This window comes from Jaculus jaculus, chromosome 8, assembly GCF_020740685.1.
Source record: "Jaculus jaculus isolate mJacJac1 chromosome 8, mJacJac1.mat.Y.cur, whole genome shotgun sequence".
Taxonomy (NCBI): domain Eukaryota; kingdom Metazoa; phylum Chordata; class Mammalia; order Rodentia; family Dipodidae; genus Jaculus; species Jaculus jaculus.
In genome coordinates this window covers 116,967,327-116,992,115 of record NC_059109.1, presented here as the reverse complement: position 1 = coordinate 116,992,115, position 24,789 = coordinate 116,967,327, and the positions used below count along the sequence as shown (strand labels likewise).

Below are 24,789 nucleotides of genomic sequence, written 5' to 3'. Positions count from 1 at the left end.
TTTGCCAAGCAAGCACATTAACCACTAAGCAATCTCTCCAGCCCTAAATTGTTTTTTGCATGTGTAGTGTTGTGATATGTGTGGCATACGCTACTGCAAACACACTCCAGATGCATGAGCCACTTTATGCATCTAGCTTTATGTGGGGAATAGGAAATTGAACCCAGACCGGCACACTGTTCAAGCAAGTACCTTCAACGACTTCACTATCTCCCTAGCCCTAGAACATTTTTGAAAAACGTGTGTGTATGTGTGTGTTTATGCCTGTAAGTGTGAGCGTGCAGGTCACACAGACATCACTACAATTTGAGGGGTCAGTCCTTGCCGCCATCTCATTTGAGGCAGAGTCGCTGATTCTTGCTCTTGTTCACTGTTGTGTTTACCAGGCTAGCCGGCCCATGAGCTGCTGTGAGGCTCTCCTAGCTTCACCTCCCTTCCCACCAAGATCACGATGCCCACCACTGCTCCCAGCTTTTACAGGGCAGGTTGAGGATCTGAACTCGGGTACTTAGGCTATAGTGGCAAGCTCTTTATCCATTGAGCCATCTCTCCAGCCCCAGTAAAATGTTTTTATCTTCCAGAGTTTGAGCATCTTTGGGCAATTTGCTGATAACTTCACCTTTTAAAAAAGTAGCAAATATCCCTTTTTATTTAGTGCTGGATGCTTAATAAAATGATCTTTTGACACTACAAGTTGTCAATTTAGTAATTCATGAACAAAAAGATTGTATCTGGGGCTATCTTGTGTTTTAACATTTTATTTATTTATTTATTTATTTATTTATTTATTTATTTATTTGAAAGAGAGAGAAGGTGGGGAGAGATAGAGAATGGGCACACAGGGCTTTTAGCCACTGCAAACAAACTCTGGTTACATGTGCCACCTTGTGCATCTGGCTTATGTAGGGAATGGAACCTGAGTCCTTAGACATTGCCAGCAAGTGCCTTAACCACAAAGCCATATTTTCAGCCCATTTCTCTCTTTTAAAAAACAAACAAACAAACATTTATTTATTTATTTATTTATGAGAGAAGATAGGTGCACCAGGACCTCCTGCCTCTGCTCATGACCTCTAGATACATGCACTACTTTCTGCACCTGGCTTCACACATGTACTGGAGAATTAAATCTGGGCCATCAGGTTTTGTAAGCAAGCGCCTTTAACTTCTGTGCCATCTCTCCAGCCTCTTTGTCTCTCTTTAGTTTGAGGTAGAGTCTCATTGTAGCCAGCCTGACCTGAACACTGAATGGCTCTCCATTTTGTTCTGTTCTGAACACTCTGTACTCCCAGGCTTGCCTTGAAACCAAAGAGATCCTTCTACCTCAGCCTCAGTGCTGGGATTAAAGGCATGCTCCACCACACCCAGTTCTATCAGTTTATTTTCTACGTGTCTATTTGCCTGTTTTACATTTGGTGGTAGAACCGCACATTAAAACTCAAACAAGCCAGGCATGGTGGCACAAGCCTTTAGTCCCAGCATTTGGGAGGCAGAGGTAGGAGGATTGCCATGAGTTCAAGGCCACCCTGAGACTAGATAGTGAATTCCAGGTCAGCCTGAAGTAGAGTGAGATTACCTCAAGAAAAAAGGAAAAAAAAAAAAAAAACTCAAAACACTTGTGGGGCTAGGGTGATAGCTCAGTGGTTAAAGCCTACCAGCCTGGGTTCAATGACCCAGCACCCATGTATCAAAAAAGTGGTACAAGCATCTGGCATTCATTTGTAGCATCAAGAGACCTTTGCTCACTCATGTACATGCGTGCACACGCACACATACAAATAAATAAATATATATTTTTTTAAACTTAAGATTTTTACTCCTAACCTATAATAGTTTAGTGCTTTGATCAACTTCTTTCAACTTTGTAGACTTTTGTTTTTCCTGATACGTAATTTTATGAACCCATCAATCTTTTTTTTTTAATTATTTTATTTTATTTATTTATTTGAGAGCGACAGACACAGAGAGAAAGACAGATAGAGGGAGAGAGAGAGAATGGGCGCGCCAGGGCTTCCAGCCTCTGCAAACGAACTCCAGACGTGTGCGCCCCCTTGTGCATCTGGCTAACGTGGGACCTGGGGAACCGAGCCTCGAACCGGGGTCCTTAGGCTTCACAGGCAAGTGCTTAACCGCTAAGCCAACTCTCCAGCCCAAACCCATCAATCTTAACGAATACTTAATAATTTATAGATACAGAATTGTGTAGATGACTTAGAGAACAAAAGTGGATAGGTACTGTCACTCTTTGCACAAAAGACAACATTGTCCCCTCTAACTCCATCGTGATCCTGGAACCAAAGTAAGTTCATAGCATTTAGCAATAAGGCTTGTTTGCTGTTTGCTTTTTCATAGTTCAGACTCCATTTTGTATCTATCTATATGTGTGTGTGTGTTCATATGCACGTGTATGTGCGCATGTGTGTGAAGACCTATGGTTGATGTTGATGTCAGGTATCTTCCTGAATGGCTCTCCACTTTGTTCTGTTCAGACAGGCTCTCACCGAACTCAGCTCACTGACTTGGTTAGACAAGCTGGTCAGCGAGCACTGCAAACCTTCTTTCTCCACCTCCCCAACACTGGGATGACAGGCATGTGCCACACCCCTCGAATTTTATGTGGGTACCGGCGATCTGAACTCAGATAACTTTGCCTCCTGAGCCATCTCCTCAGTCCCAGTCAGGTTTTTTTTTTAGTTCCAGGCTGACCTGGAATTCACTATGTAGTCTCAGGCTGGCCTTGAACTCATGGCAATCCTTCTGTCTCTCAGTGCTGGGATTAAAGGAGTGCACCACCATGTCTGGCTCCAGTTGAGGATTCTTCACAGTCATGAAAACAATGTATCATTTTCTTTTCTTAACATTTTTTCAAAATAGGGTCTCACTGTATCTAGCTCAGGCTGATCTGGAATTCACTTTGTAGTCTTGGGGTGGACTTGAACTCATAGTAATCCTCCTACCTTGGCCTCCCAAATACTGGGACTAAAGATAGGTGCCACCATGCCCAACAAGACACCTATTATAATAGCACATGATTGGCTTCTTTTTTATTTTTTTCAAGGTAGAGTCTCACTCTAGCACAGGCTGACCTGGAGTTCACTGTGCAGTCTCAGGCTGGCCTCCAACTCAAAGCAATCCTCTCACCTCTGCCTCTCAAATGCTGGGATTAAAGATATGTGTCACCATGCCCAGCAGAGAAAATGGGTGCACCAGGGCCTCCAGCCACTGCAAACAAACTCCAGGCACATGTGCCACTTTGTGCATCTGGCTTTATGTGAGTTCTGGGGAATTGAACTTAGGTTATTTAGCTTTTACAGGCAAGCACCTTAACAGCTGAGCCATCTCTCCAGCCCTTCATTTTCCTTTTTATCTTTTATTTATATTTGACTTATTTTTAAATTTGTTTAGTTTTATTTATTTATTTGAAAGCTACAGACAGAGAAAGAGGCAGATAGAGAGAAATAATAGAGAGAGGGTGCATCAGGGCCTCCAGCTACTGCAAATGAACTCCAGACGCATGTGCCCCCTTGTGCATTTGGCTAACGTGGGTACTGGGGAATTGAGCCTCGAACTAGGGTCCTTAGGCTTCACAGGCAAGCGCTTAACCACTAAGCCCTCTCTCCAGCCCGATATTTGACATTTTCTTACATGTTTATCACATACTTTGATTACATCCCCCCATTACCTCTCACCCTCCTTCCAATCCTTTTTCTGCATGTGTATAGTGTTATGTGATGTAGTGTGGTGTGTGTGGTATGTGCACATTTATGTGCCCTTGCAGGACCCTATATGCTTGCCTGAGGTGGTGGGGGCCACCGTCCTGCAGTTGCCAGAGTGGGATTCTGGTGTCTTCTGCCACATCTTGTTTTGAGCTACAGTCTTTTTACTGATTCCAGACCCTGTGTGGCTCCAAAAATTCTTAGCTCTGTACCCTCCTGTGGTACTAGGGTTACAGGAGTGTGTGGCCACATTTAGCTGTTTTACACGGGATCTGGAGATTTGAACTGGGGCAGTCTCAGAACCTCCTGCTTGCCATGGAAGGGCACTTAACCACTGAGCCATCTCTCTAGCACCTTTTATTTAAAATATTATTTGTATGTATGTGTGTATACATGTGCACCAGGGTTTCCTGCCACGACGGATGAACACCATATGCGTATGCCCCTTTTTGCACCTTTACAGGGGTGCTGGAGAATGGAGCCCCTGCCAGCAGGCTTTGCAAGCATCCCCTTCCACTCCGTCTGATCCCTTTCTCCTCCTCCTCCTGTTCTTCTTATGCAGGGAACCACAGCTGCTGTCAGTGTGAGTTCATTTTCAATTCAATATATGGCCTAATTTTAGTTACCTTTTTCCTTTATTTCTTTTAGTTTAATACAGTTTTTCAGTAAAATGAAGAAGTGGATGGACATGTCAAATCTGCCACAAGAATTTCGTGAACGTGTAGAAAGGCTAGAGAGAAATTTTGAAGTATCTACTGTAATTTTTAAGAAATTTGAGCCAATTTTTTTAGATATATTTCAGAATCCATATGAAGAGCTGCCCAAGTTGCCGCGAAGCAGGAAGCAGAGGTGAGACTAATCCTTATGTATTTGTAATGCAAAATCATTAAAAGAGTTTGTTCTCTTTTTAAAAAAAATACTAAAAAAATTTAATTTTGTTTGTATTTTTATTTATTTATTTGAGAGTGACAGACAGAAAGATGCAGAGAGAGAGAGAATGAGTGTGCCAGGGCTTCTAGCCAGTGCAAATGAACTCCAGATGCATGCGCCCCTTGTGCATCTGCCTAACATGGGTCCTGGGAAATCCAGCCTCGAACCAGGGTACTTAGGCTTCACAGGCAAGCATTTAACTGCTAAGCCATCTCTCCAGCTCCCCCAAAAATATTTTTAAAATATTTTATTTATTTGAGAGAGAAGGCGAGAGAGAGAGGACAAGGCAGATAGAGAGAAAGAGAGAATGGGCATGCCAGGGCCTCTAACTACTGCAAACGAGCTCCAGATGCATGTACCCCCCTTGTGCATCTGACTTATGTGGGTCCTGGGGAATTGAACTGGGGTCCATAGGTTTCACAGGCAAATGCCTTAACCACTAAGCCATTTCTCCAGCCCAAAGAATTTGTTCTCTTAAAATGACTATATTTTGCGCTGGGCATGGTAGCACATGCCTTTAATCCCATCACTGGGAGGATCACCATGAGTTCAAGTCCACCATGAACTTACACAGTGAATTCCAGGTCAGCCTGGGCTAGAGTGAGACCCTACCTCAAAAAAACAAACAAACAAAAAAACTATATTTCATTAAAGTATCCTTCTGCAAAGGCTTAAATTCAATTTTCAGTTAATGGACAATTGCTTATCTGGAAATTCTTGCATTTTTGTTTTTTTGTATTCTAATTTTTTGATGCAAATAGGAAAGGTTTACTTAAGTTCACTTCTAAGTCTTAGATTATCTGTCTTTTGTGAAAGGAATTTTACATGTAACTTGATCCTATTATTTATTTATATTTTCTATTTTAAATTTAAATGATGCTTAACAAACTAGTCAGACTCAAAAGAAAAAAAAAAAACATGTATTTTCCTCTTCAGGCGAATTCCTTGCAGTGTGAAGGATCTCTTTAATTTCTGTTGGACGCTCTTTGTTTATACGAAGGGTGAGTTGACGTTTTCAGTGGCCGTACTTTTCTACTCTGGGAATCTGGTGGTATTTGAGAGGTTTCTAGGTCTAATTGTTTCATTTTTTTTCTTGGTAAAGGTAATTTTCGAATGATTGGTGATGACTTAGTTAACTCATATCATCTACTGCTGTGCTGCTTGGATCTGATTTTTGCAAATGCCATTATATGCCCAAACAGACAAGACTTGCTGAATCCCTCATTTAAAGGTAAGCCATTTACTTTTATTATTATTATTATTATTGTTATAATTTTGGTGTATGTGATGTATATGCATGTGTTGGCAATGCACGTACCTCACGCACGTGTGTAGAGGTCGGAGGAGGATTTCTTCTTCCTCTGTCTCTTCTCTCTGGAGCATGCTGTTTTCACCTTGACTGTGATCCCAGTGGTCCTCTGTCTCTGCCCACTTGGAGCTGGGTTACAGGCATGTGTTGCCATGCCCGGCTTTTTGTGTGGGTCTGGGTACTAAACTCTGGCCCTCTTGCATGGCAGATGAACTTACCTGCTGAGCCATCTTTCTAGCCCCGTTTTCATTTCTTTTAGAAAATAACTATTAACTTTTAGAAAGAAAGCGTGAAAACTGATTCCATTTCTTTTGTTCTTCCTATTTCTCTTCTTACTCTGTCCCACTAGGCTTACCGCCTGATTTCCACACTCCTGACTTCAGAGCTTCTGAAGAGCCTCCGTGCATCATCGCTGTGCTTTGTGAACTGCATGATGGCCTTCTGGTAGAAGCAAAAGGAATAAAGGAACACTACTTCAAACCATATATTTCAAAACTTTTTGACAAGAAGGTATTACACTTACAATTCAGCGACTAGGTATTTAGGGGTCAACAGCAATCAGAGTCAAGATTCCCCATCTCAGTGTCTGCTGCGAGGCAGAATGGCGCTCTGATGTTAGGTGATGTGAGAAGCAGCTGTTGAACCGTGTGACTGGCTATGCGTTTTGCCAAGGAAACACACTGCTAGTAGCAGTTACGGGGATTCAGACAAAGAAGTCAGAATCAGCCTGATAGAATTAGGTAACACAGGAAGTCTGAGTAAACTTTGTAATTCTCTCACAAATTGAATACCTGGCTACTTACTAAAAGGAGTATAATAGTCTAACAGCTATTGCTCAGAAATAAAGCAGAAAACCACTTGAGGGTGCTTACATTGCATTCTCACCCTCCTCCACCACTAGTTATCTGTTTTTACAGTTAGTAGTTAACTTGTTTTGGAGGGAGTCTCAACCTCAACTTCTTAATATTTTTTTTGTTTTGTTTTGTTTTGTTCTTTTGTTTTCTCAAAGTAAGGTTTCATTCTAGCCCAGGCTGACCTGGAATTTACTATGTAGTCTCAGGGTGGCCTTGAACTCACGGTGATACTCCTACCTCTGCCTCCCGAGTGCTGGGAGTAAAGGCATGTGCCACCACGCCCAGCTCAACTTCTTAATTTTAATTTTTTAAATTTTTCTTGTTTATTTGAGAGAGAGAGGCAGATAGAGAATGAATGAATGTGCCAAGACCTTTAGCCACTGCAAAGAAACTCCGGATGCATGTACCACCTTGTGCATCTAGCTTATGTGGGTCTTGGGGAAGGAAACCTTGGTCCTTTGACTTTGTAGGCAGATGCCTTAACTACTAAGCCATCTCTCCAGCCCTCAACTTCTTATTTTTCTAATGAGGCCCTGTAATTTCTTTTTGTAAAAGGAGGAGTTTAGATTAAGTCATCACTGTGATCCCCCACTTAGAGAGTATTACATGATTTTCTTTTAAGCATAAAGACTTTCATAACTGGTTTCTTCTCTCTTACAGTTTTGTATTAGTTTTATCCCTCCTCAACTATGCATAAACATCTCCAACAAAGTAAACTTTTCTTAAAAATATTATTTACTTACTTATTTATTTATAGGCACTGTGAACGAATTCCAGATACATGTACCCCCTTGTGTATCTGGCTTACGTGGGTCCTGGAGAATCGAACCGGGATCCTTTAGCTTTGCAGGCAAACACCTTAACCACTGAGCCATCTCTCCAGCCCCTAGTGTACTGCTTTTATATAACATACCAGGAAAACTCTGGTTCTGTTAAAAGTTTACTTTGGGACTGGAGAGATGGCTCAGTGGTTAAGGCACTTAGCTATGAAACCTAAGGACTCAGGTTTGATTCCCCAGTACCCAGTACCAGGTGGCACATGCATCTAGAGTTCATTTGCAGTGGCTGGAGACCCTGGTGCGCCATTCTCTCTTTTTCTCTCTCTCTCCCACTCTCTCAAATAAATATTTTTTTAAAAAAGACTAGATGTTTATTTAAAACAAAAAAAGTAAACTAGCTCTCATATAGTAGCTGTACATTTTGTTTTATCTGGATGACCTGGCATTGCCTGTTGCCTTGTTATAGTTGCTATTAAAATAATTTATTTCAGAGCTGGGTGTGGTGGTGCACGCCCTTAATCTCAGCACTTGGGAGGCAGAGGTAGGAGGATTGCCGTGAGTTCGAGGCCACCCTGAGACTACATAGTACATTTTAGGTCAGCCTGAGCTAGAGTGAAACCTACCTTGAAAAACCAAAATAATAATAATAGTAATAATTTATTTTATTCCAAAAACAAAATCATCTTCCAGTCATCCTGGTTTTAGAAATATTTGAGGTCAAAGTATTCTGGATTGGATAACTGGATGGAATATCGATGTGCTTGCTCTTTTGCCCTTGGCCTATAGAATAATAACTGTTTTTATTTAATTTTTTACTTTGTTCGTTTTTAACAATTACTATTTATTTGCAAGCAGAGAATGAGAGAGAGAGAGGCAGAGAGAGAGAATGGGCACACCAGGGCCTATAGCCACTGCAAACCAACTCTAGACATATGTACCCCTTGTGCATCTGGCTTACATGGGTCCTGGGAAATTGAACCTGGGTCCTTTGGCTTTGCAGACAAGGGCCTTAACTGGTAAGCCATTTCTCCAGCCCCTTTATTCAGTTTTGAATTTAAATAAGAAGACCTCAGCCGGGCATGGTGGCGCACACCTTTAATCCTAGCACTTGGGAAGCAGAGGTAGGAGGATTGCTGTGAATTCAAGGCCACCCTGAGACTACGTAGTAAATTCCAGGTCAGCCTGAACTAGAGTGAGACCCAACCTCAAAAAGCAAAACCAAACAAACAAACAAAAAGAAGACCCCTTGAAAAACTTATAAAAATTATGAAGCTCTGGCAATACTGGGTTATAATTTCTACATACTGTCATGCTAAATAATGGCCTCCACTTGTAGCGTGGGGTGCATATATTCAGCTCTTTCATGCACGTATGTTGAGCCCTGATCCTTGAAATCATTTGAATTTTCAACTGTTCATATATGATAATCTAAGTATATTAAAGTTCACAGAAACTATTAACTGTGTGGTTTTCCTTTTTCACCAGCTGTAGGAATCAATCTGAATTTTTTGTTTTACTTTGCTTTTTGTTTTTTGAGGTAGGATTTCACTCTAGCCCAGGTTGGCCTGGAATCAATCTGAATTTTTTATTTTGTCTTGGTTTTTGTTTCTTTGAGGCAGGGTCTTACCCCAACCCAGGCTGGCCTAAAATGAACTCAGTAGCCCCAGGCTAACCTCAGACTCATTGTGATCCTCCTACCTCAACCTAAGTGCTAGGATTAAAGGTGTGTGCCACTACACGCTCCACATTTAACAAGTTTTCTCCTAAATGACTCTTTTATCACTAGGAAAGTATTTTTTAATTAATTTATTTATTTGCACATGTGGGGAGGGGTGTATGTATGCATACACATCAGGGTCTCTCACTGCTGCAAATGAATGCCTAGCTCTTTGTGGATGGCTGAGAATCAAATTAGGCCAGCAGACTGCAAACAAGCACCTCTAACCACTAAGTCATCTCTCCAGCCCCACTTCTGTCACAAAAAATTTAGAAAGCACTGCCGAATACTAAACTAAAAGTTGAAAATTCAACTTTAGGCCTAGGGTGGGCTCATTACTAGAGTACTTGCCTTGCTTGAGCAAAGGCCTAAGTTCAATCTCTAGAACCTTATAAGACAAAAACAAAACCCTTTGATTTTATTTATTTTTATGTAGTGGGGCTAGAGATGATCTAAAATTTGCCTTTAAGTTTGTCTTAATGTTATATTTACTTGTTTTGGAACTGTTACTGGCCTGCAAGGTTAAGTAAATCTTTTTACATGTGTTATACAAATGGGAAAGTGTAAATAAATCTCTTTCTTGTGATTGTTAATACAATAATGTTCCAAAATAATTTTTTTTCTTCCCAGATTTTAAAAGGTGAATGCCTTCTGGACCTTTTCAGTTTTACTGATAATAGGTAAGTATATAAAGATTGGTGTGAAAAGGGTGCATCTATAATCCTAGCACTTGGGAGATGAAGGTAGGAGAATCAGAAGTTCAAGGCCAGCCTAGGCTACACGAGGTCCTGCCTCAAAAACAAAAGAAAAAAGAAAAGCTCTGTAGGGCTGGAGGGATGGTTTAGCAGCTAAGGCATTTGCCTGCAAAGCCAATGGACCCAGGTTTGATTCCCAGGACCCACGTTAGCCAGATGCACAAGGGGGCGCACGTGTCTGGAGTTCGTTTGCAGAGGCTGGAAGCCCTGGCGCGCCCATTCTCTCTCTCTCTCTCCCTCTATCTGTCTTTCTCTCTGTGTCTGTTGCTCTCAAATAAATAAATAAATAATTTAAAAAAAAAAAAAAAAAAAGCTGTCTAGCACTATGGTATCTACTATATTCCCAACTGCTGTGACTGCTGATAATGATTGTTGAATTATGTTAAGTGAAACTGTACATTAAAGTAACTTCTCCCTTTGCTATAATGCCATTGAATGGGTATTGTCACTAAGCTTTCTTGGCTTTAAGTACATTTAGGAAACCATTAGCATTTAAAACATTTATGGCCTGGAGTGATGGCTTAGTAGTTAAGGTGCCTGCCTGAAAAGCCAAACGACCCAGGTTTATTTCCCCAGGACCCACGTAAAGCCAGATGCACAAGGTGGCACATGCGTCTGTAGTTTATTTGCATAGGTAGAGGCCCTGGTGCACCTGTTTTCTCCCTCCCCCTCTCCCTCTCTCCCTCTCTCCCTCTCTCTTTCTTTCTCTCTCTGCCTCTCTTGCTCGCTCTCTCTCTCTCAGATATAAACAAAATAGGCCGGCCGTGGTGGTGCATGCCTTTAATCCCAACACTTTGGAGGCAGAGGTAGGAGGATGCAGTGAGTTCAAGGCCACGCTGAGACTACATAGTGAATTCCAAGTCAGCCTGAGCTAGAGCGAGAACCCTACCTTGGAAAGCCAAAAAATAAAAATAAACAAAATGTTTTTTAAAAAATTAAAAGAAACATCTATGCTCTTTAGAGAAATTCATAAATATACCCAGTAACTTTTATATTTGATTTTTATATTCTATCATTAATCAACTGTTATAAAACTCATGAGGTCTGGGCTGGAGAGATGGTTTAGTGGTTAAGGCACTTGCCTGCAAAGCCTAAGGATCCAGGTTCGACTCCCCAATACACACTTAAGCCAGATTCACATGGTAACACATGCACACAGTTGGCATACATATACAAAGTGGTGTATGTGTCTGGAGTTTGTTTGCAGTGGCTAAGGTCCTGGCACACCCATTTTCTCTCTCTTACTTGCTCTCGTTCTCTGTCTCTTTCACTTTCTCATAATTAAAAAAAATTTACAAGGTCCATATTTCAAAGCCACTATTCTTTCCAAGGTGATCGGAAATCATTTTCTTTTCCTGAATTAGCTTCATCTAGTTTTTTGTTTGTTTGTTTGTTTGTTTGTTTTTCAAGGTAGGGTCTCACTCTGGTCCAGGCTGACCTGGAATTAACTATGTAGACTCAGGGTGGCCTTGAACTCACAGGATCCTCCTATCTCTGCCTCCCAAGTACTGGGATTAAAGGCATGCACCACCACGCCTGGCTAGCTTCATCTAGTTTTTTAAGATTAAGCATGTATTCTCTTTTCAGTCACTTTCCAAAGTAATTTACTGCTGTGAATCAGATAGGAACTCTGTTATTGTTGCCATGGAGATACTAGAGGCGATAAATGTGTCCTGTACTGAGTTTCACTCTGTCCTTTGCAGCAAAGCAGTGAATAAGGAGTATGAAGAGTATGTTCTGACAGTTGGTGACTTTGATGAGAGAATCTTTTTGGGAGCAGATGCAGAAGAGGAAATTGGGACACCTCGAAAGTTCACCGGTGACCCCCCATTTGGGAAACTAACATCACATGCCAATGTGGAATATAACCTTCAACAGCACTTTGAAAAAGTAATATTACCTAGCCTGGCCCTCAGTCTTGATGAATGATATTTGTCTTTCTATGTGTGATTCTACTAACAGCAGAGGCATCTTTCAAGTTAATCTTGAATTACTTCTACTAATTCATATTTCCCATGAAAGCCTTAAAAGGTAACTTTTAAAAATACGGCATTTATTCTTGCTATTAACCATATGTCATACACACTTTCCAGGTACACCTGGATTTAACATCATATGTGTTTTTAAACATAAGTTGTATATTTACCAGTCTTTACTCCAGCCTAGCCTCTGTTATGTTGCTTTAAAATTTAGTTTGCTTTCCTACCCATGACAGAAACTATGTTCTTTAACCTGATTGTTCATGGGAAAGGCTTAATTCCATATTCATGTGTGAAGTGGGTTGGAGGACAAACAAAAGTTAGTGGAAAGTTCAGTCACACAGAAGGTAGATATAGTCAGCTTCATGTTGCCGGCAGAAAACACCTCACCAAACTTGTGGGAGGAAAGGGCTTATTTTGGCTTACAGACTCGAGGAGGAGCTCCATGCTGGCAGGGCAAAACAATGGCATGAGTAGTGGGTGGACATCACTTCCTGGCCAACATCAGGTGGACAGTAGCAACAGGAGAGTGTGCCAAACACTGGCAAGGGTAAGCTGGTTATAACACCCATTAGCCTGCCCCCAACAATACATCACCTCCAGGAGGCTCCAATTCCTAAATTGCACCAGTTGCGGGCCTAGCACCTGATTCAAAACTCCACAGTAAACAACTTGTTTCCAAGCTTTGTTAGTGTAAATGAATCTTTTTATTTTTCTGTGCCTGGTTTCTCCTAAATAAAATTAAAATAACTGTGTGATATATTTCAAATTAGTTTTATGAGGTTATAGATGAAAGTATTATTCCGATGTACAAATGTCATTTGCATAGTATTAATAATAATCTGGTGGCTGCCCTGAAAAAGAAAAATAGCCCACCTTAAAATATGAATAGAGAAGATGGTACATGTACTGCATTAAACATATAATTCAATGGAAAGTCACTTTTTGGTTTTTCAGGGTAGGGTCCTGTACTAGCCCAGGCTGGCCTAAAATTCACTATGTGTGTCAGGGTGGCCTTGAACTCACAGTGATCCTCCTACCCCTGCCTCCTGAGTGCCGGGATTAAAGGCAGGTACCACCATGCCCAGCGGAAAGTCACTCTTTTTTTTTTTTTTTTTTTTGGCTTTTCGAAGTAGGATCTTGCTCTAGCTTAGGCTGACCTGGAATTCACTATGTAGCCTCAGGGTGGCCTTGAACTCACTGTGATCCTCCTACCTTTGCCTCCCAAGTGCTGAGACTAAAGGTGTGCACCACCACGCCCGGCTGGAAAGTTAGTTTTTAAGCTCACAGATTTTTCTTTTTTTGACAGAAAAGATCATTTGCACCTTCTACCCCGCTGACAGGACGGAGGTATTTACAAGAAAAAGAAGCAGTCATTACTCCTGTTGCTTCAGCCACTCAAAGTGTGAGCCGCTTACAGAGTATTGTGGCTGGATTGAAAAATGCACCAAGTGAACAACTTATAAATATTTTTGAGTAAGTAAAATGTCATTTTCTAAAAATAACATTTTTTATTCCATCCTGTTTCATTAGTTTCAGAATTCTTCAGATTGAGTTATCAGGCATTTTTTTTTTCTTTTTTTTTTTGAGGTAGGGTTTCACTCTAGCTCAGGGTTACCTGAAATTCACTGAGTAGTTTCAGGCTGGCCAGAACTCCCAGTGATCCTTCTACCTCTGCCTCCAGAGTGCTGGGGTTAAAGTCATGCACCACTATGCCCTACCATATTTATTCTTTTTAAGTTGATTTTAAACACTTCACCTCAAGTGTCCACCAAAGGGGGAACTGATTACATGTTGGGGGCACAGGTATAAAATGGAATTTTATAAATTTTTTTTTAAAAATATTTGAGAGATTTATGAATTTTTTTATTTAAAATTTGATCAAAATGATACAATAAAACCAGATTAAGAAACCTTTCTTTCCTAATATCTAATGAAATAAGAGCATAGTGAAAATCAGCCAATAAGGAGAGAGATGATTTCATGTTATACATTCCAAATTAAAGGTCAAGGAAAAAAAAAAGATTCTAGGACTAGAGAGATGGCTTAGCAATTAAGGTACTTGCCTGCAAAGCTAAAGGACCAAGGTTCAATTCCTTAGGACCCACATAAGCCAGATGCACAATGTGGCATAAGCATCTGGAGTTTGTAGTAGCTAGAGGCTCTGGTATGCCCATTCTGTCTCTCTACCTACCTCTTTCTCTTTCTCTCAAATAAACAAAAAAAAATTTTTTGTTTGTTTTTGTTTTTTGTTTTTCAAGGTAGGGTCTCACTCTAGCTCAGGCTGACCTGGAATTCACTCGGTAGCCCCAGGGTGGCCTTGAACTCATGGTGATCCTCCTACCTCTGCCTCCCAAGTGCTGGGATTAAAGGCATGCTCCACCATGCCCGGCTCTAATAAAGTATTTTTTTAAAATAAAAATATTCCAGGAGAGCCTGAGCTAGAGTGAAACCCTACCTCAAAGAAACAATAAATAAATACATAAATAAATAGGTAAATAAGATTCTAGTATGCTTATCCCCAGGAAGTGTGCTAGAGGAGTGCTGTGTGTATAGAACCCTGATCCTGCTCATTAGGTCCCACACTGAGCTCTTTCCTCCATCCTCACACGCCACCACAGGAGTGTTCATAAGTGTCCTGGCTAAGGCTCTCAGGAACATCAGTAATGCTGAAAAAAGGCAAATGCATGACCTTTATATAGCTGCTCCAAACAGGAATGGTGGCATAGTCCTGTAATTCCAACTCATTGGTGGGGCAGGACAATCAGGAGTTCAAGGCTAGCCTGGTTACATAAGGAGGAGCGCCTTGAGGTCAAGCCCAGACCAGCCTAAGAGTGAAATCCAGGTCTGCTTGTGCTAGAGTGAGCCCCTACCTCAAAAGACAAAATAAATCTATGCTCCAGAGTCCTCATCTGAGTTCTAACATTGACAATCATGAGCTGGGAAGATAGTGATAAACCTCATGGGCAGGTCTAAGTGTAGCGTGATCAGCTGAGACTAGAAGAATGGCAGAATGATCTGCTCCCATGGTTTGATTTCATTGTACTGACAACCTCAACTGCCATGGTAGACCTTGCAGAAGAGACAAAGAAACAGAACTGGAAGTTCTAGTATTTGTTTTCTAGAGATGAAAAATGTACATACAAATAGAATGCCTTAATGGGAAAAGAACGGGGATAGGGTCCTGGCTTGATGGTGCAGGCCTGTGGTCCCAGCACTTGGGAGGTAGAAGCAGGAGGATCAAGAATTCACTATCATCTCTGGATACATGTCAGGTTTGAGGCCAGCCTCAACTACATGAAACCCTGACATGTGGAATGTCACAGGACCACAAACAGCCAAAACATACTTGGAAAAGGTGGAGGCCTCACACTGTTTGAACATACTACAAGCTATAGTAATTAAGGTAGCATGATATTTACCTATACCTTAAACCAAAGGAGACAGAATGAAGAGGAATAAACTCTCACATGTATGGTCAAGTGATCTTTGACAATGGTTCTCAGATCATAAAATGGGGAAAGAATAGTCTTTTAAAGAAATAGTAGCTGGGCCGGGTGTGGTGGCGCATGCCTTTAATCCCAGCACTCGGGAGGCAGAGGTTGGAGGATTGCCGTGAGTTCAAGGCCACCCTGAGACTCTATAGTGAATTCCAGGTCAGCCTGAGCTAGAGTGAGACCCTACCTCGAAAAACCAAAAAGAAAAAAAAGAAAAGAAATGGTAGCTGGGTGTGGTGGCACACATCTTTAATCACAGCACTTGGGAGGCAGAGGTAGGAGGATTGCAGAGTTTGACGCCACCCTGAGAATACATAGTGAATTCCAGATCCGCATGGCTAGAGTGAGACCCTGCCTTGGAAAACCAAAAGAAATTTAAGCAATTTAAAGTGAATTTAACCAGACACAGTGGCTCACATCTATTTAACATGTATACTCCACACATACATATGCAAAAAATGTTTAAAGCACTCAAATAGATATTTCTCCAGAGAGAAAAACAAATGGCTAATTAGCACCTAAAAAATGCTGAGCCTCTCTAATTGGGGAAATGCACTTGAACCCCACAATGAAAAATTCAAAAATTAATACTACTCAATGAAGTAAGCCAGTCACAAAGACAAATAATGTGTCATGCTCCCACTTATGAAGCACATAAATTACCAAACTCATAACAGAAGAGGGGTTTTAATTATGCTATATTTTTTACATATGAAATTTTAATTTTTTTATTTAAAAAAATATTTTTATGCCAGGCGTGGTGGCACACACCTTTAATCCCAGCACTCGGGAGGCAGAGGTAGGAGGATCACCAAATGCATGTATTACCTTGTATCTCTGGCTTATGTGGGTCCTGGGGAATTGAATCTGGGCCCTTTGGCTTTGCAGGCAAGCACCTTCACTGCCAAGCCATCTCTCCATTCCAAAACAAACTGTTTTTGTTGTTGTTGTTAGCTATGTAGTAAGGAAGTCTTGTGCTAATGATTCCCACCCCTTCCTTTAGCATCCTCAGTACTGGGATTACCAAATTTGATTTTTTTTTTTTTCTTTTGCAGTATTAGGAATTGAATTCAGTCCTGAGTATTATGGGCAAGCAGTCTATCATTAGTCAACATTCCAACCCCAAGTTCATTCTTCTTTTGGTGGGAGGCAAGTTCATCCTTTTTTTGTTTGTGTTTGTTTTGATTTTTCGAGGCAGGGTCTCACTGTAGCTCAGGCTGACCTAGAATTCACTGTGTAGTCTCAGCGTGGTCTCAATCTCACGGTGATCCTCCTACCTCTGCCTCCTAAATGCTGGGATTAAAGTTGTGCACCACCACTCCTGGCAAGTTCATTCTTAAGATTAGACATCTGATAATCTGCGTCTGTGTATTTTCCTTATAATTAGGTTCCTCTTATATTTTGTAGGTCTTGTATGCGGAATCCTATGGACAACATTATGAAAATAGTGAAGGGAATAGGGGAGGTTTTCTGTCAGCACTATACTCAATCAACAGATAAACAGCCAGGATCTCATATAGGTAAGAAGAGAAAATTAAAGTTGGCACAGCATTGAAGGTATATAGATGTCTCCTGAATTAGAATTTCCAAGTGTTTTTTTCCCTTTGTTTGTTGTTTATTTCAAGGTGGAATCTTGTTACAGCCCAGGCTGACCTGGAATTCACTATGTAGTCTCAGGATGGCCTGAAACTCATGGTGATCCTCCTACCTCTGACTCCCAAGTGCTGAGGTTGAAGGTGTTTTTTTTAAAATAGTGTTGTTTTATTTATGAGAGAGAGAGAGAGAGAGAGAACACAAGAGAGATAATTGTTGAGCCAGGGCCCCAACCACTGAAAACTAATTGTAGATGCATGTGCCACATTGTGTCCATGTGTTACCTTGTGCTTGTGGCTTACATGGGTTCTGGGGAGTCAAGCCTGAGTCCTTAAGCTTTATAGGCATGCACCTTAGTTGCTGAGCCCTTATCTTTATTTTTTGAGTGGCTGAATTTATAAATACAACTAGTATACAGTAACTCCATCATTTTAACACACTTCATCTGCGATAATATTGTGACTTCTCCAAACTATGGGTGGTACACAGTACTTAGAAAGTTTGTGTAAGTTTTGCCCTTGAGTTACTAAAAAAAAAATTTCAGGAGCTGGGCATGGTGGTACATCTGAAGGGCAGAGGTAGGCAGATCACTGTGAGTTCGAGGTCAGCCTGAGACTACAGAATGAGTTCCAGGTCAGACTGGGCTAGAGTGATACCCTGCTGCAATAGAAACAAACAAATGACTTCAATAGGACATATGTTTCTTTTATTTCCTTTTAGACTTTGCTGTAAACAGACTAAAGTTGGCAGAAATTTTATATTATAAAATCTTAGAGACTATAATGGTTCAGGAAACACGAAGACTTAATGGAATGGACTTGTCAGTAAGTACATCTACTTCCATTGCCACTGCAAGGTTCCAGAGCCCTACCTTGGAAGTATTGTTTTGGGTCACGCCATAGGGCGTAGTGGGTATCAACAGTTTGTGGAGGCGTTGGCCAAGATGATTTTTTTTTAAGTTTGTATATATCTGTGCGTATGTGTGGGCATTTTTGTGCCACTGTGCACATGTAGAGATTCAGGGGAAACTTTCAAAGTTTTGTTCTTCTGTCTCCCACCTTGTTTGAGACAGGGTCTTTCTTACTTACTATTGGACCCTGCCTTCCATTGCCTTAGGCACACTGGGATTACATATGGGTGGACCACTTTTGTGTCAGCTTATGTAGATGCTGGGGATCTGAACTCCATGCTGTGCAGGCTTGTATAACCAGTGCCACGAATTAATGAACCAGCCCCCAAGACGAATTTTTAACTTGTTTTAGTTGATTTTTGGCATATCCAGGCTAGCCATTTGGAGGGTAGAAAATCATTGTTCTTTACTTTTAGGTCTATTTTTTTTGACCATCATTCCCAGTTAGTGATAATAAGCTCTCTCTCTTGTCAAACTATTTAAGCTGATTGAATTAAGAAAAAATTTTTGCCCATACCCTCCCAGAGGTTTTAGATTGTAAAATATTATTTGTTTTTATATTAAAAAAAATTTTTTTTTAGCTGGGCCTGGTGGCACACACCTTTAATCCCAGCACTTGGGGGGGGGGGGCAGAGGTAGGATTGCTGTGAGTCTGAGGCTGCCCTGAAAATTCAGAGTGAATTCCAGGTCAGCCAGGACTAGAGTGAGCCCTACCTCAATTAAAAAAAGAAAGAAATTCTTTGAACATTTGGCCAAGTGTAATTATTTTCTCCAGAAAAGAATGTTTCTGGGCTGGAGAGATGGCTTAGCAGTTAAGTACTTGCCTGTCAGGCCTAAGGGCCCCGGTTCGAGGCTCGATTCCCCAGGACCCACATTAGCCAGATGCACAAGGGGCGCAAGCATCTGGAGTTCCTTTGCAGTGGCTGGAGGCCCTGGCGTGCCCATTCTTTATCTATCTGCCTCTTTCTCTCCCTGTCTGTCGTTCTCTAATAGATAAATAAAAAACAAAAAATTAAAAAAAAATTTAAAAAAGAATGTTTCTACAAAGTTAAACCTATCATTTGATCTAGTTTTTTTTCTTTTCCCTCATCCTTCTGTAGTCACTCTTTTTTTTTTTTTTAATGCAAGTAGCTGGGGGACAGTTGGTGCACCAAGGCCTCCAGCCACTGCAGTCGCGCTCCAGACACATGCGCTTCCTTGTGCACATGTTTGACACTGCATGCTTACATCACTGTGCATCTGGCTTATGTGGGACCTAGAGAGTCAAACATGAGTCCTTAGGCTTCACAGGCAAGTGCCTTTGCTGCTAAGCCATCTCTCCAGCTGTGTAGTCACTATTTTAGGGAAATATTAAAATATTTCTATTTTTATGTTTTTTTTAATAAATTTTTAAAATGAAAAAGCAGAGAGAGATAGAAGAGAGATAACAGATAGAATGGGTGTGTCAGGACCTCTAGCCACTGCAAACAAACTCCAGAAACATGCGTCACTCATGCCTCTGGCTTACGTGGCTAATTTTTTATTAACAACTTCCATAATTGTAGACATTAAACCATGATAATTCCCAATCTATCCTCCATCTATCCCTTTCCCCTCTCAGCTACTGTATTTATTTTTATGTCATCATCTTTTCCTCCTATCACAAGGGTCTTGCGTAGGCAGTACCAGACACTGCGAGGTCATGGATATCCAGCCGTTTTGTGACTGGAAGATTGCATTGTAACAGTCCTTCCCTTCCGTTGGCTCTTATATTCTTTCTGTCCCCTCTTCCACAATGGATCCTGAGCCTTGGAAGGTGTGATGGAGACATCTCAGTGCTGAGCACTCCTCTGTCACTTCTCAGCACTGTAGTGCCATTTGAGTCATCCCAGTGTTCATGGCCACCTGGAAAGAGAAGCTTCTCTTCTGGGGTGTCTTCTTTATAGCTGACTGTGTTCTGTTCCCATGGGAGCAGCTTCATGCTGAATGATGCTACGTAGCTATGGTAATAGACTTTCTCATTACATTCACCCTAGACATTTTCATCTTAGCTCTTTTGTGTTATTTCTCATTTTCCTGGGTTTCATGTCTTTCTCTTTCATGGTTTATACTACCATCTTTTTTTTTTTTTTCAAGGTAGGGTCTTGCTCTAGCCCAGTTAATCTGGAATTCACTATGGTCTTGAACTCACAGCAATCCACCTACCTCTGCCTCCTGAGTGCTGGGGTTAAAGGTGTGCACTACCATGCCAGGCTATGCTAACTTTTTTGTTTGTTATTTGAGGTAGGGTCTCGCTCTAGTCTAGGCTGACCTGGAATTCACTATATAGTTTCAAGGTGGCCTCAAACTCACGGCAATCCTTCTGCCTCTGCCTCCCAAGTGCTGGGATGAAAGGTGTGCACCACCATGCCCGGCTGCATGCTAACATCTTAATGGAATATATACCCCCATGGTTTCCTGAGGTATAATTCACATTTCCTTTTTTATTAGAACATATTAATTGTACATAATAATGGGCTTGTGAGATTTTAATATGTGTATAAAATGTATTTTTGTTATATTTACTCCCTATTATTCTCTCTTGTTCCCCTCTCACCTATGCTAATCCCCTTTTTCTTCCCAGAGAGTCCCTTTTCTATTTTTATGGTTTTGTTTTATTTATTTTTGCTTGTTTGTTTTTTTTTTTGTTTTTCTAGGTAGGGTCTCACTCTGGTCCAGGCTGACCTGGAATTAACTTTGTCATCTCAGGGTGGCCTTGAACTCATGGCAGTCCTCCTACTTCTGCCTCCCAAGTGCTGGGATTAAAGGCGTGCCCCACCACGCCTGGCTTATTTTTATGTTTTTTAAAAAATAAATTTATTTATCTGTTTGGAAGCAGAGAGACGTAGAAGAGAGATAACAGATAGAATGGGTGTGCCAGGACCTGTAGCTACTGCAAATGAACTCCAGAAGCATGCGTCACTCATGCATCTGGCTTACATGGCTACTGGGGAATCAAACCTGGGTCATTAGGCTTTGCAAGCAAGCGCCTTAACCTTTAAGCCATCTCTCCAGCCCTGTTTTTATGTTGTTTTTGTTATTTAATTTCATGCATGTATACAATGCTTTTTTTTTTTTTTTTTGAAGGTAGGGTCTCACTCTAGCTCAGGCTCTCCTGGAATTCACCATGTAGTCTCAGGGTGGCCTCGAACTAATAGCGATCCTCCTACCTCTGCCTCCCGAGTGCTGGGATTAAAGGCGTGTGCCACCACGCCCGGCTTACAATGCTTTTTTTTTTTTTTTTTTGGTGTTTCGAGGTAGAGTCACTCTACCCAGGCTCACCTGGAATTCACTATGGAGTCTTAGGGTGGCCTCGAACTCACAGCCAGCAATCCTCCTACCTCTGCCTCCTGAGAGCTGGGATTAAAGGCGTGTGCCACCATGCCCAGGTTTTACAAAGCTTTTTGATCCCAGTCTCCCCGTTACCCTTACTCTTCCCCTTTCCCTTTTCCACTGAAACCTTCCTTCTTCTTGGAACCCATCCTGCTTTCCTGCTCTCTTCATTTTTTTTTTTTTTCCCGAGGTGGGGTCTCACCCTTGCCCAGGCTGACCTGGTATTCACTGTTAAATCTCAAGATGGCCTCAAACTCAGCGCAGTCCTCATACCTCTGTCTCCCAAGTGCTGGGATTAAAGGCATGTACCATCATGCCTGACTTTTCTTATTTTTGACTCAGTGATTTAAATTAGTGTCACTAGCATAAATGGGTAGGAAGTTATTTGATAGAAAATGGCCAACTCACTAGTGGCCACGCCACTGAAGGATATGACTTCGTATTTCCCCGTGATCACCTGGTTCCACTGTTTGCTCTGGGAGGTACGGGGTACATGTGGTGGAACATGACAGGCTCAGTTACGTACAGAGACTGAGTGAGGTTGACGTGCTCAGAGAGCGGCATTCTGCAGCCCCACTCCCTATCCTCCTCCTCTTACATTAGTTCTACCCCCTCTTCTGTAAGGTTCCGAGAGCCTCGGAGGATTATGGTTTAGACGTCACGTCAAGGGGTGAACACAAACTAGTTGCTTTTTCTTGGTATCTTTGCCATCTCGTGTATTTGTACCCTCACCTCTACCCTTTGCATGAGGAGACTTCTGTGTTCAAGACTATGAGCAACATTAGTCTGCAGTGACATGGCACACCTAGATAAGTGGGGGGAACACACGGGTGTGGCAGTTAGGGGAGGGCACTGAGGAACTGAGGGATAATTGGATTTTTAACTTCCCTGAAATATTTATATATTCATCAGAAGTTGCCAAAGCAGTGCTGAGAGATCCTATACACCCTACCCAGTTTCTGCCAGGGTTTACAGTTCATATAGTACAGTATCAAAACCAAGACAATGATATGGAAATAATATGTATATCCTTCTATATTTGTGTCATGTTTATATACATAGGTTGTATAACCACTATAAAAATCAAGATACAGTATTTCCCCTTGTTTTGGTGAGGGAAAGTTTCCAGTTGATGTTTGAAATTGCCTATAGTTTGTTTGCTTTTAAAAAAACATTATTTATTTATTTATTTGTAAGCAGAAAGAGACAGAAGAGAGACAGAGTTAGAGACAATGGGTGTACCTGGGCCTCTAATCATTATAAACGAACTCCAGATGCATGTGCTGTTTTGTGTATTTGGCTTTACATGGGTACTGGAGAATTGAACCTGGTTCATTAGGCTTTGCATACAAGTTAAGTGCCTTAGCCACTGAGCTATTTCTCCTGCCCACTCTGCTTTTTTTTTTTTTTTTTTGGTTTACGTTTATAAGTGTGACAAAGGTTGTTTTATTTGATTTATTTATTTATTTATTTGAGAGAGACAGAGACAGAGAGAAAGACAGATACAAGGAGAGAGAGAGAGAATGGGCGCGCCAGGGCTTCCAGCCTCTGCAAACGAACTCCAGACGCGTGCGCCCCCTTGTGCATCTGGCTAACGTGGGACCTGGGGAACCAAGCCTTGAACTGGGGTCCTTAGGCTTCATAGACAAGTGCTTAACCGCTAAGCCATCTCTCCAGCCCTGTTTTATTTTTTTTAATATTTTCTTTTTATTTATGTATTTGACAGAGAGAAAAAGAGAATGGGCGTGCCAGGCTCTAGGCACTGCAAACAAACTCCAGATGCATGCGCCCCCTTGTGCATCTGGCATAGGTGGGTCCTGGGGAATTGAAACTGGGTCCTTTGGCGTTGCAGACAAATGCCTTAACTGCTAAGCCATCCCTCCAGCCCAAAGGTTATTTTATTTTTGAGACAAGGTCTTAATATATAGCCCAAGCTGGCCTTAAGCTCACAATCTTCCTGCCTTAACTCCCAAGTGCTGAATTATTGTTATCTTTCTAGAATGGTTAAGACTGAAATTGTTGAGAAATAATAAAATGTGATCTTTTTCTTTCCCAAGGTTCTTTTAGAGCAGGATATATTTCATCGCTCCCTGATGGCTTGTTGTTTGGAAATTGTGCTCTTTGCTTATAGCTCATCACGTACTTTTCCCTGGATCATTGAAGTTCTCAATTTGCAACCATTTTACTTTTATAAGGTATGATTTTAGGAAGGAGCTGTTAGGCTTCACATCAGCATTGCATTTACCTTAGTGCTGAGGAGATATGGGCATGGTGTCTGGAGCTATTTTTAGAGAAATTCTGATAATAAATATATTCCTTCTGGGTGTAACCAAGGACAAAAGGAGAGGGTGAGAATATCAGTGAATTAAGCCAATTTTATAGCTTCAGTTCTTTTTCAGTGACCAACTTGCCAATCTGACCTTGTACTTAGTATTTAAATTTTCTGTATGTATCAATTAAAATCATAACCCTACTAAATAAGTGCATGACAACAAAAACGCTTTCTTCCAGGAGAAAGAAAAGGTCTGAAATTAAATGTGATAGACAAGACGTGAAGCTGTTGGTAGAGCATTTGCTCAGCATATGCAAGGGCTTGAAAAGAAAACTGATGCAGTGATGGTCCAGTTGTTGGTGGTGATAAGAGATGGTACCTCATCCCTAAATTTGAGCCAAGTCAGCAAGGGTGACTCCATGTGCTAGAACTTTTTTAAATTAACTGTCTATAAATAACAGGTCATAGCTACTAAGCTTTGTCATAATCATTATTCCTTGATGCTCTTTCAAACTACTCATAATAGAAAATTAGTAAAAATAATTAGATTTTCATGCTTAGAGGTTGCTGGATATTGCAGTTACTATCTCATTTCTGGGGCAAAACATCCAACCAGAAGTTAATGGGAGTGTTTCAGTGGCCTTCTTATTTCTGGGAAGAAACACTCAAGCAGAAGCAGCTTGTCAAAGGAAAGGGTTTATTTCAGGCTTACAGTATCGAGGGGAAGTTTCATTGTGGTAGGAAAAGCATGGTATGAGCAAGAAGCAGTCATATACCTGAAGGAAGTAGTCTAAATACGGGACTTGGAGCTGGGCTGATAAATCTCAGTGTCCATCCCCAGTGACACACCTCCTCCAGCAAGGCTCTGTCTCCCAAATTGTCACCAGCTGAGGATTGAGTATTCAGAGCACATGATCTTATGGAAAACATTCAAACTATCACATTCTACCCTTTACCCCCATGGACTTATCACCATCTCCTAATTTAAAATGTATTCAGTCCATTTTTTTTAAGTCCACATAATTTTTATCAGTCCCAACACTGTTTCAGCATCCAAAATCCAAAGTCTCTTAAGTTGTGAGCCTGTAAAATCAAAACTCAAGGTAAATACTCCCACAATATGATAA

At 41.2% G+C, this 24,789-nt stretch overlaps 1 protein-coding gene across 5 annotated transcripts in view; it reads left to right on the top strand.

Annotated features, from left to right (window-relative positions):
* The window catches only part of Rbl1 (RB transcriptional corepressor like 1), an 84,094-nt gene that overhangs the window by 12,389 nt on the left and 46,916 nt on the right, over nucleotides 1-24,789 (top strand). For 4 of the 5 annotated variants that reach the window (XM_045156680.1, XM_045156682.1, XM_045156681.1 and 1 more), the window contains exons 3-12: nucleotides 4,365-4,565; nucleotides 5,583-5,647; nucleotides 5,749-5,877; nucleotides 6,305-6,465; nucleotides 9,936-9,985; nucleotides 11,764-11,950; nucleotides 13,349-13,515; nucleotides 16,944-17,056; nucleotides 17,850-17,953; nucleotides 23,448-23,585. In XM_045156680.1, the coding sequence (XP_045012615.1) occupies nucleotides 4,365-4,565; nucleotides 5,583-5,647; nucleotides 5,749-5,877; nucleotides 6,305-6,465; nucleotides 9,936-9,985; nucleotides 11,764-11,950; nucleotides 13,349-13,515; nucleotides 16,944-17,056; nucleotides 17,850-17,953; nucleotides 23,448-23,585 (1,315 nt within the window). The remainder of the gene's footprint in view (nucleotides 1-4,364; nucleotides 4,566-5,582; nucleotides 5,648-5,748; nucleotides 5,878-6,304; nucleotides 6,466-9,935; nucleotides 9,986-11,763; nucleotides 11,951-13,348; nucleotides 13,516-16,943; nucleotides 17,057-17,849; nucleotides 17,954-23,447; nucleotides 23,586-24,789) is intronic. The other variant, XM_045156683.1, reaches the window with a different exon arrangement.